The sequence below is a fragment of the Lissotriton helveticus genome, chromosome 2_1 (assembly GCF_964261635.1).
Source record: "Lissotriton helveticus chromosome 2_1, aLisHel1.1, whole genome shotgun sequence".
Classification (NCBI taxonomy): Eukaryota; Metazoa; Chordata; class Amphibia; order Caudata; family Salamandridae; genus Lissotriton; species Lissotriton helveticus.
Window position 1 is genome coordinate 1,728,788,100 of NC_136059.1, and position 14,370 is coordinate 1,728,802,469.

A 14,370-nucleotide genomic window follows, 5' to 3' on the forward strand; every position below is an offset into this window, starting at 1 on the left:
GTATGGACCACAAAGCCACAGTTGCTGTGTAAGATTCTCCACCAGCGCAGGATGACCTTGAAAGAACTAGAAATATTAAGATAGCTCTTTCTTCTACTATCCCAGTATTTCCTTAAAACTTGAAATACTGTTTGTTAGAGTGACATTCTTGGAAATCAATCTACATCGCTGTAGTCACGAACTCCTACATGGAAGAGATTTCCATCTACATTTTAGGAACATGGTTTTGCGGTCTTCTGCATTTAATTCTTCATGTTCATTCTAGCAAAATATACTACGGTCTCTCAGCCTTTGATTTAGGGTGCTGGGTTGAAGATATCCGGAGGTCTGTGTTGTAAACTTGTTCTCCTCCCGACATGGCCACCTGCTGTCATTACACCTTCCTCTAGGTTTCTTCCTACTAAGACTCCCAGAATGCCTGTGTACATGCTATGTGGTACTTGAATGTTCCACACTTGTCGGTTGATGGTCTGGTCAGCTGGCGAGGAAAGTTGCTCTGCTGTAACTTAATAAACCTAACTTGTAACTACTAAGAAGTGTCCTGCTGCCTACCTGAATAACTTCACAAGTCTGCTGCCTGCTTATAAAATTACTCTACATCGGAGGAGTATTCATTCAAACCTACGACAATCCATATATAGCAAGTACTGCTACGCTAAAACATTTAATAATTTAAGGCTTCAGGTTATAAAATGTAAACTTTGCTAATGTTATGTTTGTACTGCTGGCAATCCTGAAGTATGATGAGCTTTACATCAGTCTGGACAATGTTTGCTTCAGTTTCAGCAAAGAGACAGCATCATTTATGTAGCCTTAAGTTCCATCAAACACAATATATTTTTAAGACACATGGTAGAATATGAGCGCATGGTTTCATGTACAGAAAATCAAAGGCAAATAAAGAAAATGAAACTTGTTGAAATTCTGAGGGATATGTGGCAAGTCCGTCTTTGTCTGGTTACTTTCAGTACAACTGAATGACGTCATCCCATTCATCCACATGCCACATCCCATTGGGTAGCACATTCGGGGGAGAGCTTTTCCAGTCCCACTCCTTCACAGGTACGTCCCAATTTTTGCCATAGTTGGCTTCAATGTAACCAAGTGTTTCACAGGGGACCCGTACCTTTATTTCAAGAAATTCTGTCCAGCATAATGTAAATTTAGGAAAGAGGTATCTACAGAAAAAAGATAAAAAGAAATGTCACTGAAAAGTGAGAAAACTGTATGACACACCTACTCATGCTTTTGACAAGTGCAATGCATATCATTACATACATGAGAAATAAAGCATTCCTAATGTCAAAATATAATTCCAAAAGCAGCACCAGTAGGCAAAAGTCCACTTTATCATCACATCTAACACATGTCGACACTTTCAAGAAAATAATCAACACTAAGCAGGTCATATTGTCTTCCTTCTCGAGACCCTTTGACTTCACGACAGAACCTTAGAAACAATTCTAAATGTAGGTACTTGATAGACAATTCCTAAAGTACTAGAATCGAACTGAAATCTAGGATCCAGACAATTAATTTTGGAATGTTTTTTCATTCATGAAAAAGGCCATTGATGCATCACCATGCATGCACACACAAAGGTGGAACTACATTGAATGCTTTTTCTGAAAAGAAAAAATATTCCAAGATGGCCACCCATGCCTGTGCATGTGTAGCGATACATTAGCGACAACGTTGGCATTTTAATTTACCATTCCACGATGGTCAATGGCCAATTTCACACAGTAAATTAAAAACTAAGTTATAGAATGTGCGCTAATCGCTAAAATAAAAAAGCGAGAGTCCCGGAAGCAGAGTGCAGCTTCCAAGTTCTCACAGAAATAAAAATAAAAACATTAATAAAAAATAAAGTGAGTTTGGAAAGGGGTAGGCATCAGCAAGAGATTATTATGCAACTAAGGGCCCTCCACAAGCAATTGAAGGAAAAAAAAAGCTGCTAAAAAAATAATGAAGCTGGGGCGGGAGGGGAGTAACGGACAAGGATAAGGGTGGCAAGCTGGATTAACTAGACTGAAGAGAGTCAAAAGCGATGCCCTCCTATAGGGTGGTGACAGAGAATTAAATAAGTAGTTCCCGCAGGTCAGTATTGGAAGGGTAACAAGTGATCCAGTTAGAAGTGATGTGAAAATGAAATGCTTCAGGAGCAGGACAAACACAAAAATAGGGGAATAGGTCACTGAATATGGAGGGACTTGCGATGGAAAAGAAAGTCATCTGATTATGAGCAAAAGCATGATCCAAAGCTCAAATCTATGTACATTGTTCAGAAGACACTAGGGCCCTAATTACGATGTCATTCGGAGCAGCCTCTAACCAACACTGTTTTGGTGAGGGTACCGCCTGACCATAGGTTGGCGGTTCCGCACACCTGAATTACAATGCGACCGCACATGGTGCAGTCGCAAACTCCCATTGCTTTATGGGAGAGCTTGTGTTGAGGGTGGAAACCGCCCACAGCACAAGCTCCCATTGAGAAATGAAAGTTTGTGAAAAAAATCCCTGCACTGTGTGGAAGGCACCACACGGGCCTGCCACCCCGTGTAGGGATTTTCAGGGGGCACCCTAGGTGCCCCTCCGCCAGGGTGAAATTGGGCCCTGCTAGGGTCCCCAAAGTCACTTTCCGACAGCCTTTCTATGTCGGAAAGGCCAGCATGGAAAGGCTGTCAGCAACCGACGTCATAATCCCGACGGCGGACATGCCGTCTTTAAGGGATTAGGAGGCCAATCCGACTGTCCGACGGGCTCCTTGAGCCTGTCGGAACTGCGTCAGATCTCCCGGCCGGTTTAAACTCCAAATGCCGTCATTGGAATACCATGTCGGTCAGAAAACCTCCGACCAGTGGTTGACATTGTAATCAGGCCCTAGTTCTTAAAAAATAGACAATGAAAGCGGTTTGCAGGCAAGACATAAACAAGGCCTGTAAAGTCAACAGGTCTGGCTCAGCAAGTTAGTGCAATGTTTATTACAAGCATATGACACAAAATGAAGAAACATAAAAAGCAAAATATAGCTACCTAAAAGTAGTAGCCATAGGTTTCCCACTAACATTTCAAATGGAAAAAAATATTAATCATCACATAAACGTTTCAATAGAGCATTATGAATGCTTCCTACCAGGCAGGTGTACTTAAAAACAGTAATAGAAACTATTTTTGGTTTAAAACGCACAGGAAAACAATAGTCTCATTGGCACACACAAAAGAAAATATTGCCCTTGAATTATTGGTATCTGAAGCTATAATTTAAACACAATAATACCAAACAAAATAAAAAGCATTAGAAAAATAAATTATGGGCCCACTAGCCCTTGAAATTGAAGTGCATTTCTTTTAAGGCAGAGGGTCACGTACTCAAATGCTGTCACTCAAAGTGGAAAAGATTAATTGAATAGGTTGATCCACTAACCTGAGCTGAATCTGGGGTGTGTCATGTGCTTTTCGTTTTTCTTGCTTTGAGAGCCTCAATGCATTCATTTATTAAGTTATTTACATACATGTTATCCTTTATAAATGCATGCTCTGTTTAATAATTTATCACATATATTCTTTATATAAGGTTATGCTTTAATGTTGGCTGATATTGCATCAACAGCTCAGGTTATCTATTCCTACAGTATGGTTTATAAACCGAAGTCGTTTTAGGAAAATGTGTAGGAGAAAGTCATATTTCATGTTCTACCTTTACATCCCAAATCACAAGGTCTCATTTTATTTTAATAATAAAGTTGATAACAGGATGCAAGTCTGATAAGCGGGTATTTTGGGGAGAAAGGATCTTCAGATGTCCAAGAGAGCATCGGGGTTGAAGACACTTGCATGAGGTCAGTCTTCAATGCGGTTTGGGTGAGCTGTCTTATTCCCAAGAGCATGTGCGGCAGACATTGGCCTTTGCTTCCTACAGCAAGACTGCATACTGAAAACATCAGCTAGAAATGAGTGATAAGCATGGTTGCTAAAAAGCCATCTAGTAAACTTGTTCTAAGGGACTTCTTGTACTAATACATATAATATGTAGTGCCTAGGAAAGAAGGGATTCCATGATACCATTAACAACTTGATTTCGTCATGGACTCAACAGGATGAATCTCAATTAATATGCTGTCAATTTTTCTATTTTTGTCTGTTGCATTTTTCATTTTCATCATTATTTATGTTTCTGCAATACCGAAAATTCATATAATCTTCACTAGACCTTGGCTTTGATTCCTAATAAAGACTTTTTAAATATTTAACGAATATTTTTTTGTAACCATCTGTGAGGAAAGGGGCTCTAGCAATCACTCGGAAATGATATGGGATGATCGCTGTACAACACACGAACAACACACATTATCTTCAGACAAGTTGTAGGTCGTGCCTTGATCGCAGCCGGTCTTTCCTGCTCATTTTGGTAAGCTGTTTCATACCTACGTTGACAGGAAGTTCTGAAAATCTATCTGGGTCATTTTTACAAACAAACTTGCAAAATGTATCAGGTAGGCGGGAGCAAAATGTGAATGACAAATGACCAGGGGGTTGACCAAAATTCTACGTACGAGTATACTTATCAATTTTTTATATATGATTTTTTTGGATGAATTGAGACTGGCGAGACAGAGCTGTCTCTAGGCCAGCTCTAAAAAGGAAGAGGCTCAGCCAGTGGGGCATATCAGAATGCCTAACATGACAGAGGTGTATGGTAATCAGTGGTCATATTGTTATAGAAGGAACAAATTGAAAACTCAATGTCAGGAGACAACCTGAGTGCCCGGTTAAGAACCAGGCTTGATCTGGCGATTAAAGGGCTACTCTTTTGACCAAAAACATGCTGAATGAAAGTATTATAAATGTTGCACTCACTTATATTTTTTCCCGCTTTTGGCCTGGGTGCCTCCATTCCATACGTGGTCTGCTTCTTCATAGAAGAAAAAAATATCCAGTTTCACGTCGTCTGCTCCCTGAAACGATAATTCCAAGCTGTCTTCTACCTGTACGTGTAAACAATAAATTGTCATAAAAATATTTTCCACGGAAGTACGATGAGTCACAGTCACATGTCCTGTATATTACTTTACAGTAACCAATTTAACAAATAAAGCAACAGTGCAAATGCATTAAAAAGACTCTTAATACAAGGAAGAAATACACTGAAAATCAACTAAGAAGCATCTACCCTTCTTCACCTCTGTCAGAGTAAAAACACCAATTCAAAAGAGCACAGGAACACCCAATAAATTGGTATATAAATACTCTCCTTACAAAAAACAAATTGTATACTTGCAAAAATACAAAGTGGTAACATTTACTACTGCCATGTTCCATGGATTCAACCCGACTCTGCCTACATTTTCAACCCTGGAGCTGCAGTTGAATGTGTCTGCTGACCCTCCTTCAATTGCAATGATAGTCAGTCACCTAATCCTCATCTGGCCTGCTAAGGAGAGCTGACCCAGGAAGGATTGGGTATTTAACTGAGAGACAACCTACTATGAGAGAACACTAAAATTAACGTGGGGTTTGGAGACTTTCACCCCAAGAATCTCCTGCCACCTCGAAAAGCATACGGTCTGTACAAGGACAAGTGTTTATTCACACCGTCTTTCTTTTTGTTCACTGGTTTACCCCAAATAAAATCAAGCTTCTGAGAGAACAAGGTTTTCTCACCATACACAAGTCAATGTACCAAATGTGACAAGCCCATGTTCATAACTTTAGCACGGGAAGTTAGCATACTGCTGTACAGTGTTTTAAGCAGCTTGCCATACCGCTGTAACAGTATCCTAGCCTTGAGCATGAGTTCCTGTCCCCTCATGAGCACCAGTAACAAACACCACTATCTCAGAGGAAGTACAGCATTGGGAGAGCCCAGGGACAATCCCAGTCTTTCAAGGGAGAAAGACGTTTTCATTGGTTTCCCATATCGTCATCATTCTGCTGCATTCAATGTTGTGTATTCAGCCGGACTCTATGGGAGGGCACACAAGCTCTGATTATGCATTAACCGCTTTATTCACTAACATAGCAGTTGTGCCAAAATCCCACGTAAACTAAATTAAAAGCAGAGTAAACCTCCAAAGGTCAACCAATCAGTCTCCTCTATGTAATCCCCAAAAGCTATGAGATTGGACTCTTCCTCTTTCTTTGCTGCTCAGCAGCCAGAGAAGCTTTTGTTTTTCTTGTTTTGTTGTCGTGGTATGAGCATAATGTCATATACTTGCCTCTCCAGATGCGACGCAGCGGGACATTCTACCCAAATGTGCTTTCCATGCTTAATATGCATGAATTTGCCAACAGACTCCTCTAATCAGAATACACCTCGAGCGGGCCAGCCTCTGATCGTAGGCTGTTTTCTGGCCTCTGCCAACATGGTTGTGGGCACAGAATAGGGCACACTTAAGACCAGTGCCATGGCCTGTAGGCACTGGCAGATAGGATCGCAGTAGAAGCCGGATGCTGGGATAAACGCCGAAAGAGAACATCTGTGCCTATTCCCATTCCCTGAAGCTCATGAGGTCATTTGTGCCCACCTAAATGGCCCTTCTTAAATACCAGTAAGGCCTGTATTAGAATTCCCTGCGGGGTATGAATATGCCTAATTCTTGTGTTTTGAAAGGACTTAGGCCTGCACTACTGAGACCAGAGGCTCTTCCCCAGCACCAGCCAATACGCCCTTTTAAGTGTTTGTACTCTACATTGTTAATTTCGACCCGTCCCAGTGACCAAAATGGCCCATAGACGTGTTTGTCCTACTCCCAGACAGTAGCTGGCTGGATGCAAAGGAGAGGGGTGGGTTGATGAGGTATATGGCGAAGAATACCTTACCTTTGGCATGGTCTGTCAGACGTGTTTGATTCATCATTGCAGAAGGCAGTACCCAAGCGCTCAAACCACTGAGCAGGCAATAGGTGCTTGGGAGAAGTCACAAAAAGGCCTGTTATTGAAACAAGTGTATGTATACATCAGCATGGTTTTGTACCTAGAAGCAACACCACTATACACACAATCACTTCCATTCCCTTGTTTGATGCTGCCAACACCAGGCATAAACGGGCCAGAAAGATATTTCTGGACACCAAGAGAGCATTTTTTGTGGAGTTCAAGAATCGGAGACAGACTGCTCTCTGGAGGAATAACACAATAAAGGAGTAGGCACTTCAAAGTGGACAACCACAGAACATTAACTTCAAAGACAGAGACACCAAATCACAAGTGCGACTAGAAATGGATAATAAAAAGGGGACCTTGGGGCACCCAAATTTGCACACTGAAGCTGAACACCAGCGTGGAGAAGCTCAACATGAGTTCTGTCTGTTGTGACCAGGACTAGGAATAAGGGTTTGCCAGTCTCCCATGCTGGGTGAGGGGACATCACCCAGGAGAATCAAGAACACTCACTGGGAGCATCAGCTTCTCCCTGACCTCAGACACATGAGCCCTGTGAGGAGAAGACTGCCTGGAGGAAGTGAGGTCCAGTGAGGATCCTACTGAGAGGATCCGAGGGTAAAGTGTAAGATTCTGGTCAGTTGAGAACAGTGTGACAATTGAATTGTCTGCCCGTGTGTGCTATGAGAGACCGAAATTCCAGGTGGAGACCGTGGAAAGGACTGGACCACCACACTGATTGGTCATCTGCCTGCGTGCAGTGTGCAAACTCCCTGATGCCAGGAGGGGTCCTCTGCTGAGAGACTCTTGTGGCCTACTGCTGGGAAGGGAGGGCCTCTGCTCTTGGTAGTGCTGGGACCCAAAAAAAGGCTGTTGTCTTATCAGTGCTTCTAGAGGATTCCTGTATGCCAGGAGGAGATCAGGGAGAACAGTAAGGTCCATTGCACTGTGTGCGCTGTGAAGACCATGTACACCAGTACGGGACCATCCAATACCCACCGACAAAGAAGAAGACTTACCAGCAGATTGGAGGAGTGCTATGGTTGTCTGCCACTCCAGTCGTAGATCCCAGGGTTCTCCTCACTACCGGACCAGGAACGCACCCGAGGACTATGAATCACCATCCTAGTAAGTCCAGATGAGACTGATACCAGGCTGTCGGGCCCTAGGGAAAACTTGCTCAGACTGATGCACACAGGCATGGGTAGAGATGGAGTTTTGCTAATAGCCCTTGTAGAACTTCTAATTGAGCTTCTTACTTAGGCCTAGCTTGGATGTTACCACACGTAAATGAGAAATAACTAAAAACCACAAATGGGCAAGAGGGACAGGATATGACTAGGTAAAACTAGCAAGGCCTTAAGAAGACTGTGCATATATTTTGGCAGTGTGCTGTATTGTACTTTGTGTTAGTAGATAAGTATTCTTTTTTACAGAAAAGCATGTACTTGACCGGACAATTATTCGCTGGGTTTGCTGGACGTATTTTGAGTTATGAGTCTGTGCTTGCCTTACACCACCGACCTCCTCCAGAGAAGCCTTGGTCTGCTAGACCCACACTACCACCAAGTCAGGTGCTGAAGGGGTACTTGGCCCAGGTGCTCAGAGCCCTTAGTATGACGGGCCTTAGGACACGGGGAGTAAAAGGCCTCAAATACCACAGTTGGACCCAGTTGCTCCAGCTTGCCCAATAGCCTTCTGAAAGAGGCTGTGACAGGAGGAAAGTCATCGGATCAGGAGAAGGAAAGTGAGAAAGACAACAAAGCCATCCAATCATAAGCAAAGGGATGACCTAAAACTCACTCTGCTATATGTAATGTACAAGAACCAATAGGTATCAAACGGACAGCTACTGCTTTCTGTAGCAGAGCCAGCAAAAGGGGAGTGGGCCCGTCCTAAGTTTAAAAGTTACTACCTTGCATTACAGAGGATGGTTATCTCAAAGATAACCCAGGAGTTCACTAAAGTAATTCTATGAGAGATGGTAGAAGACATTCATGTTTGTATTTGCTCAAAAATGTAGCAGCGTATTGCAACAAAGGAAAGTTACATTTTATATGCCTCAAGTATTGTGCCACAACTATCACCTGTTGCTCCTGAAACCTTACAGTATTGCAGATCTTGAGTGTCCACAACCATGGTTGAACCAGAATTTTACAAAAAAATCGCTTTACTATGGATTGGGAAATTATTAGAATAAGAGAAATATTCTGGCAATGAGGGACTGGGGTGTTGAAATCCTGTACAGAAATTGGGGATTTTGGTATCCTCTTTAGGAGTAATTTTTACAAGTATGTCCAATGCGAAGCTTTCTTGACAGGATTCATTCTGGGTGTGCACTAATCTGGTTATGAAGTTGCATTTCAGACACCAAGGAGATATCCATATATGAGCAGCTCAGTAATGCCATAACACTGTACCAAAGAAAATAAGGTATAAGTGTACAAATTATTTTGGGGTGGTTTTACTGAAGAATTGTGAACAAATTAACAGAAGAACTAGAAATCCCCCAGAGTTACCCATTGCCCAGAACTTCGATAAGCCAACAGGCTAGAAATACTAAAGGTAATGTAAGTTGGGGGATTAACATACAGAAATTGTGCCTGTGATGACCAGTGCATGTTTCTCCGCTGTTTCACTTAAGAGATTTCAGCTGCTTTCAGTAGCTGGGACATCCAGGTAAAAATAACACAATGTTTAGTTCCAAAAGAGGGTGGTAACTGCGGTTATCTCCCCCACCAGAAATAACAGCTCACTCGGAATGAGCTCTCAAGCGAAGAAACCCCAAAGCAGGACCCTATTCATAGGATTTAAGTCCACTTGATCTACAAGTGTCAGAATTTCGGAATCCATTTGTAATGGGTCAATGTGCCATGATCAAGAACAGCATTAGACATTTCTCACTCTATCCTGGACAATCACCTCTGTGCATGCAAAAAGTTCACTCCTTTTGTGACTTCCTCTTGCAGACAGTTGAGGGAAACCTTGTCATAAGTCGGAGCAGGAAAGTCTAGCAAGGCGATTGTTAAAATTACATGCAGGATCACCATATTTCATTTCTTGAATAGTGTGAAAATAGTTGCCTTTATCCAGGAGTTAGCCGAATGGTGCGCCATGTTGGACAACATGCACAGAAAGTGAGCTCAGATATCCACATGACAACTGCTCAATAAATATATTGCGGTTATGATAAAATCAAGTATTAGTGAGAAGTTACTGCCTTTGGTTGAGGTTAGATTAGTAGGTTTATCCAAAACTTCATTCATGCACTGTTCTCAGGCCGTGCCTCAAGAGCAAATGCATGAACTTAGGATCGGTCCTTCCCTTTGGCCCCGTTAAGCATACAGATATTGCGACATTATAGCTAGCACAATACTTTGGGTCCCAAACGTTTTGGGGTGGAGGTTTGGTCAAGTCTAACCTTAAAATAACCAAAGCCAAAAATTTAAGCTAAACCTTATATTTGCACACAAAGTCATGTTCATAAACATTCTAGCTTCTACAAGACTAGGCAAATACGAATACGTGCAAAGTAGATATTTTGAGCCCTACCTGGACTTAATTAAAGTGCTGAGAGATAGAATGCTCTTTATGCACTTCAGGTGTGGCTCCCTCCCAGTAGGGGAAGTGACAGTAAAATAGTCCACCAATAACGGAAAAGATTGCCCTAGTTGTCAGGCCCCTTTGGAAAGCATTGCGCACATCCTGTTTGCCTGTCCGGCGTACAAACTGCCTCAGGAAAAATGGTTGAGCCCGCTTTGCCGGCAGCTTGGAACACGGGATCACCATGCTGCACTTCGTATTCTTAAAACTGACACCAGACCTCTTATATCTTGTTGTATGGCAAAGTATTTGGGCCAAGCGTGGCTGATACGAAGAAAAGCACTTGTGAAGAAGGTGTAGTAGTTTTAATCCTCAGACAACAGCTAAATCTATAAACTCTTATCACTTCTGGAAACACTATCATGCACAAGCACTTTATTTCTTCTTTTTAAACATTGGCAACCTTCCAAGTATCTTGAAACCTTTTTATGCATTTTAAAGCTATGAATTATTATCAGTTTTAACTCTATTTTATGATGACCAATTTTATTTATGTCACTGTAATTTCTCGTGTCATTCTTGTTTTTTATGTTTCCTTTAACCCCGTCCCGGTGGGCGTGTGCGGACGACGGCCGGGGGCCGTCCGAACCACGCCCACGCCATAAATCACCCGCACCGCGGCGGAATTTTCGCCGCGGTCAAGGGGTTAATACTCTTGTGTCGAAATAAAGCTTGTGATGATGATGATGAATAAGTGCAAACATATTATAAAGATGGAACTATGGTCCAACTGAGACACTTAAATTCTACTGCATAGTTACTAATCAGTGCAGCACCTTCCCGGAGAGCTGGAAGCATGCCGAGCTCAGCGCCCTACTGAAGAAACCAACAGCGGACCCCACCGACCTCAAAAACTTCCGCCCCATCTCACTCCTCCCTTTTCCTGCTAAAGTCATCGAGAAGATCGTCAACCGACAGCTTGCCGCCTTCCTCGAGACGAACGGATCCCTCGACCCCTCGCAGTCCGGTTTCAGAGCCAACTACAGCACCGAGACCGCCCTCATCGCAGCCACCGACGACATCCGAGCCCTGCTCGACAACGGGGAAACAGCAGCACTCATCCTCCTGGACCTCTCCGCAGCGTTCGACACTGTCTGCCACCGCACCCTAGTTCAACGCCTCAGCAACATCGGCATCCAAGAGAAGGCACTGGAGTGGATCATCTCGTTCCTCGCCGGAAGAACACAGAGAGTCCGCCTCCCCCGTTTCGATCCGAGGCCACCGAAGTCATCTGCGGCGTACCGCAAGGATCATCACTCAGCCTCACCCTCTTCAACCTCTACATGAGACCTCTTGCAGCCATCGCACGCCAACACAACCTCAACATCATCTCCTACGCCGACGACACCCAGCTGATCCTCTCCCTCACCAGAGACCCCGACACCGCCAGAACCAGCCTACACGAAGGGATGAAAGACGTCGCCGAGTGGATGAAGAACAGCTGCCTGAAACTGAACTCAGACACGACGGAAGTCCTCATCCTGGGACCATCGCCCTCCGCCTGGGACGACTCCTGATGGCCCCCCGCCCTGGGCACCACTCCCAAGCCAACAGACCACGCACGCAACCTGGGCTTCATCCTGGACTCCTCCCTCTCGATGACCAGACAAGTCAACGCCGTCTCCTCATCATGCTTTCACACCCTACGCATGCTTCGCAAGATCTTCCGATGGATCCCGACCGAAACCAGGAAGACGGTCACCCAAGCACTCGTCACCAGCCGACTGGACTACGGAAACACCCTCTACGCCGGAACCACAGCCAAGCTACAGAAAAGACTCCAACGCATCCAGAACGCCTACGCCCGACTCATACTGGACATCCCTCGCCACAGCCACATCTCCGGCCACCTGAGAGACCGGCACTGGCACCCCGTCAACAAGAGGATCACGTTCAGGGCTCCTCACCCACACACACAAGTCTCTCCATGACCTGGGCCCCAAGTACCTCAAAGACCGCCTGACCTTCTACACACCCACCCGCCAGCTACGGTCTACTAGCCTCGCCGTCGTACCAAGCATCCGAAGAGCCACCGCCGGAGGAAGATCCTTCTCCTACCTGGCGGCCAAGACGTGGAACTCCCTCCCCATCCACCTTCGGCTGACCCAGGACCATCTCGCCTTCAGGAGAAAACTCAAGACCTGGCTGTTCGAGCAATAGCGGACCCTTTTTCCCCCAAGCGCCTTGAGACCCTTCCGGGTGAGTAGTGCCCTATACAAGTGGTATGATTGATATGATTGATTGATCATTAATTCAGCATAGGCTCAGATGAGTCTATGCAGGCTCTGAAGCAGTATTGTCCTTGCTTAAGGAAGTGGACGATGTGAAGCTGAAGTGGGAGCAAACCTAATTCTTAAATAGTGTCGGTCTTACCAGCAAATTACTTCATTTTCAGCATAATACCATCATGTGATGTCACACCAATGTTTCTGTATTAAGTGATGCCGAGTGTGACCTAATCTTATTCATGTGGCTTTTCTCAGACCATTCCTGGAACGAAGCGGGATAAGTTCTTCTTGCTGGTCTGAAATTCAACTCCTACACTACAGCGTCCGTTTTGCTTTTATTATCCTAGAGGAACGCTTACAGCAGCAATATGACCCTCTGTTCAAGTAGCTTCTTGTTCATTTCGATTAAGACTATGAAAAGTAATGGAAACACAGGTTAAGCACATTCAGAAGGAGTTTAATACTAACCTTGCCAAACTTGTGTTTGAGAGGAAGGCCAGCCTTCTGGAATGCCGGAATAATATCAGATTTATAGTCTTGGATAAATATCCCTAAATCGACATCTTTACTGTACGGAATAATATTGCACTGCCTGTACCAACCTAAAAAAAAGAGATTTGATTAGCAGTCACTCCAGTCATTTTTTTAGATTTTAAACTGTAACCTGATTTTTTACCATTACTTTTAGAAATCATCATTTGATGGACTGTAGGCAGAATGTAGACACACTTGTGTAATATAATTGCAAGACACATTCCACATTTATGATGCGTTTCGCAGGAAAGTCAAACAGATTGCAACATCTGATACATTTCCAAGCCATAAAAGAGAAATATTTCAACCCACAGAAGTTATAACAGTCTTCTTTCGCCAATATTTTTAGAAGTTCAAAAGAAGGAACATTATTACATCCGATCATGATCATTTGATTATTGAGAACAGTATAGCTTCCCACCAGGGGGTCTTGAGATTTCAAAGGAGGTGGTTGATGGGTGCTTCTGTCGCCAAAGGCTCTTAAATCACACAAAGACTATCTTCTCTGATTAGTCAACCTGAATGCCCAAATGGACAAAAGTAGAATAAATGGCGGCACATCATTAAAGGAACGGAAAATAAAATCATGTTATTCTCAAAGTGTTTAAGACCAGAAGGAGCAAAAATGCACATCCACACTATTGCTACCGTTCTCGCCTCCATCATGAATGCTTCCTTTCCAATTGCAACTGTTCCCTCCTGCTGGAAACAAGCCATCATGAACCCTCTGCTAAGGGAACCTACTGCAGATCCCTCTGTCCCTATTAATTTCTTACCTATTTCCCTCCCACCTTCGTGGGAAAAGAAGCAGAAAGAGAGGTTGATAAACAACTGTGTGCCTTTAGAGACACAAATTCTCTTCTTGCTGAGGCACAGCCTAGATTCTATACTCATCATGGAACTCAAGTAGCTCCTATAGCAGCCATGGATCAACTGTGGATTGTACAAGAAGAGGTGGGCGTCTCACTTGGTCTTGCTATATAGACTGTAGGACGCTGGCGCAAGAGGAGGGGCTAGATTGGCTAACTTCTATGAGGACGTGTTCAAGCAGTTCCTATCCCCTTACTTATCTGGTTTTTGAAAGCATGACTGAGGTGTTTCCCACGGCTCTCTAAACCAAGTG

General features: G+C 43.7%; 1 protein-coding gene across 4 annotated transcripts in view; it reads right to left on the reverse strand.

Annotated features, from left to right (window-relative positions):
• Positions 1 to 822: 822 nt before the first annotated feature.
• The window catches only part of FKTN (fukutin), a 111,333-nt gene continuing 97,785 nt past the window's right edge, over positions 823 to 14,370 (reverse strand). For all 4 annotated transcript variants that reach the window (XM_078676669.1, XM_078676670.1, XM_078676667.1 and 1 more), the window contains 3 exons: positions 13,182 to 13,315; positions 4,861 to 4,988; positions 823 to 1,178 (listed from right to left, as the gene is read on the reverse strand). In XM_078676669.1, coding sequence (XP_078532795.1) covers positions 965 to 1,178; positions 4,861 to 4,988; positions 13,182 to 13,315 — 476 coding nt within the window. In that variant the 3' untranslated portion in view covers positions 823 to 964. The remainder of the gene's footprint in view (positions 1,179 to 4,860; positions 4,989 to 13,181; positions 13,316 to 14,370) is intronic.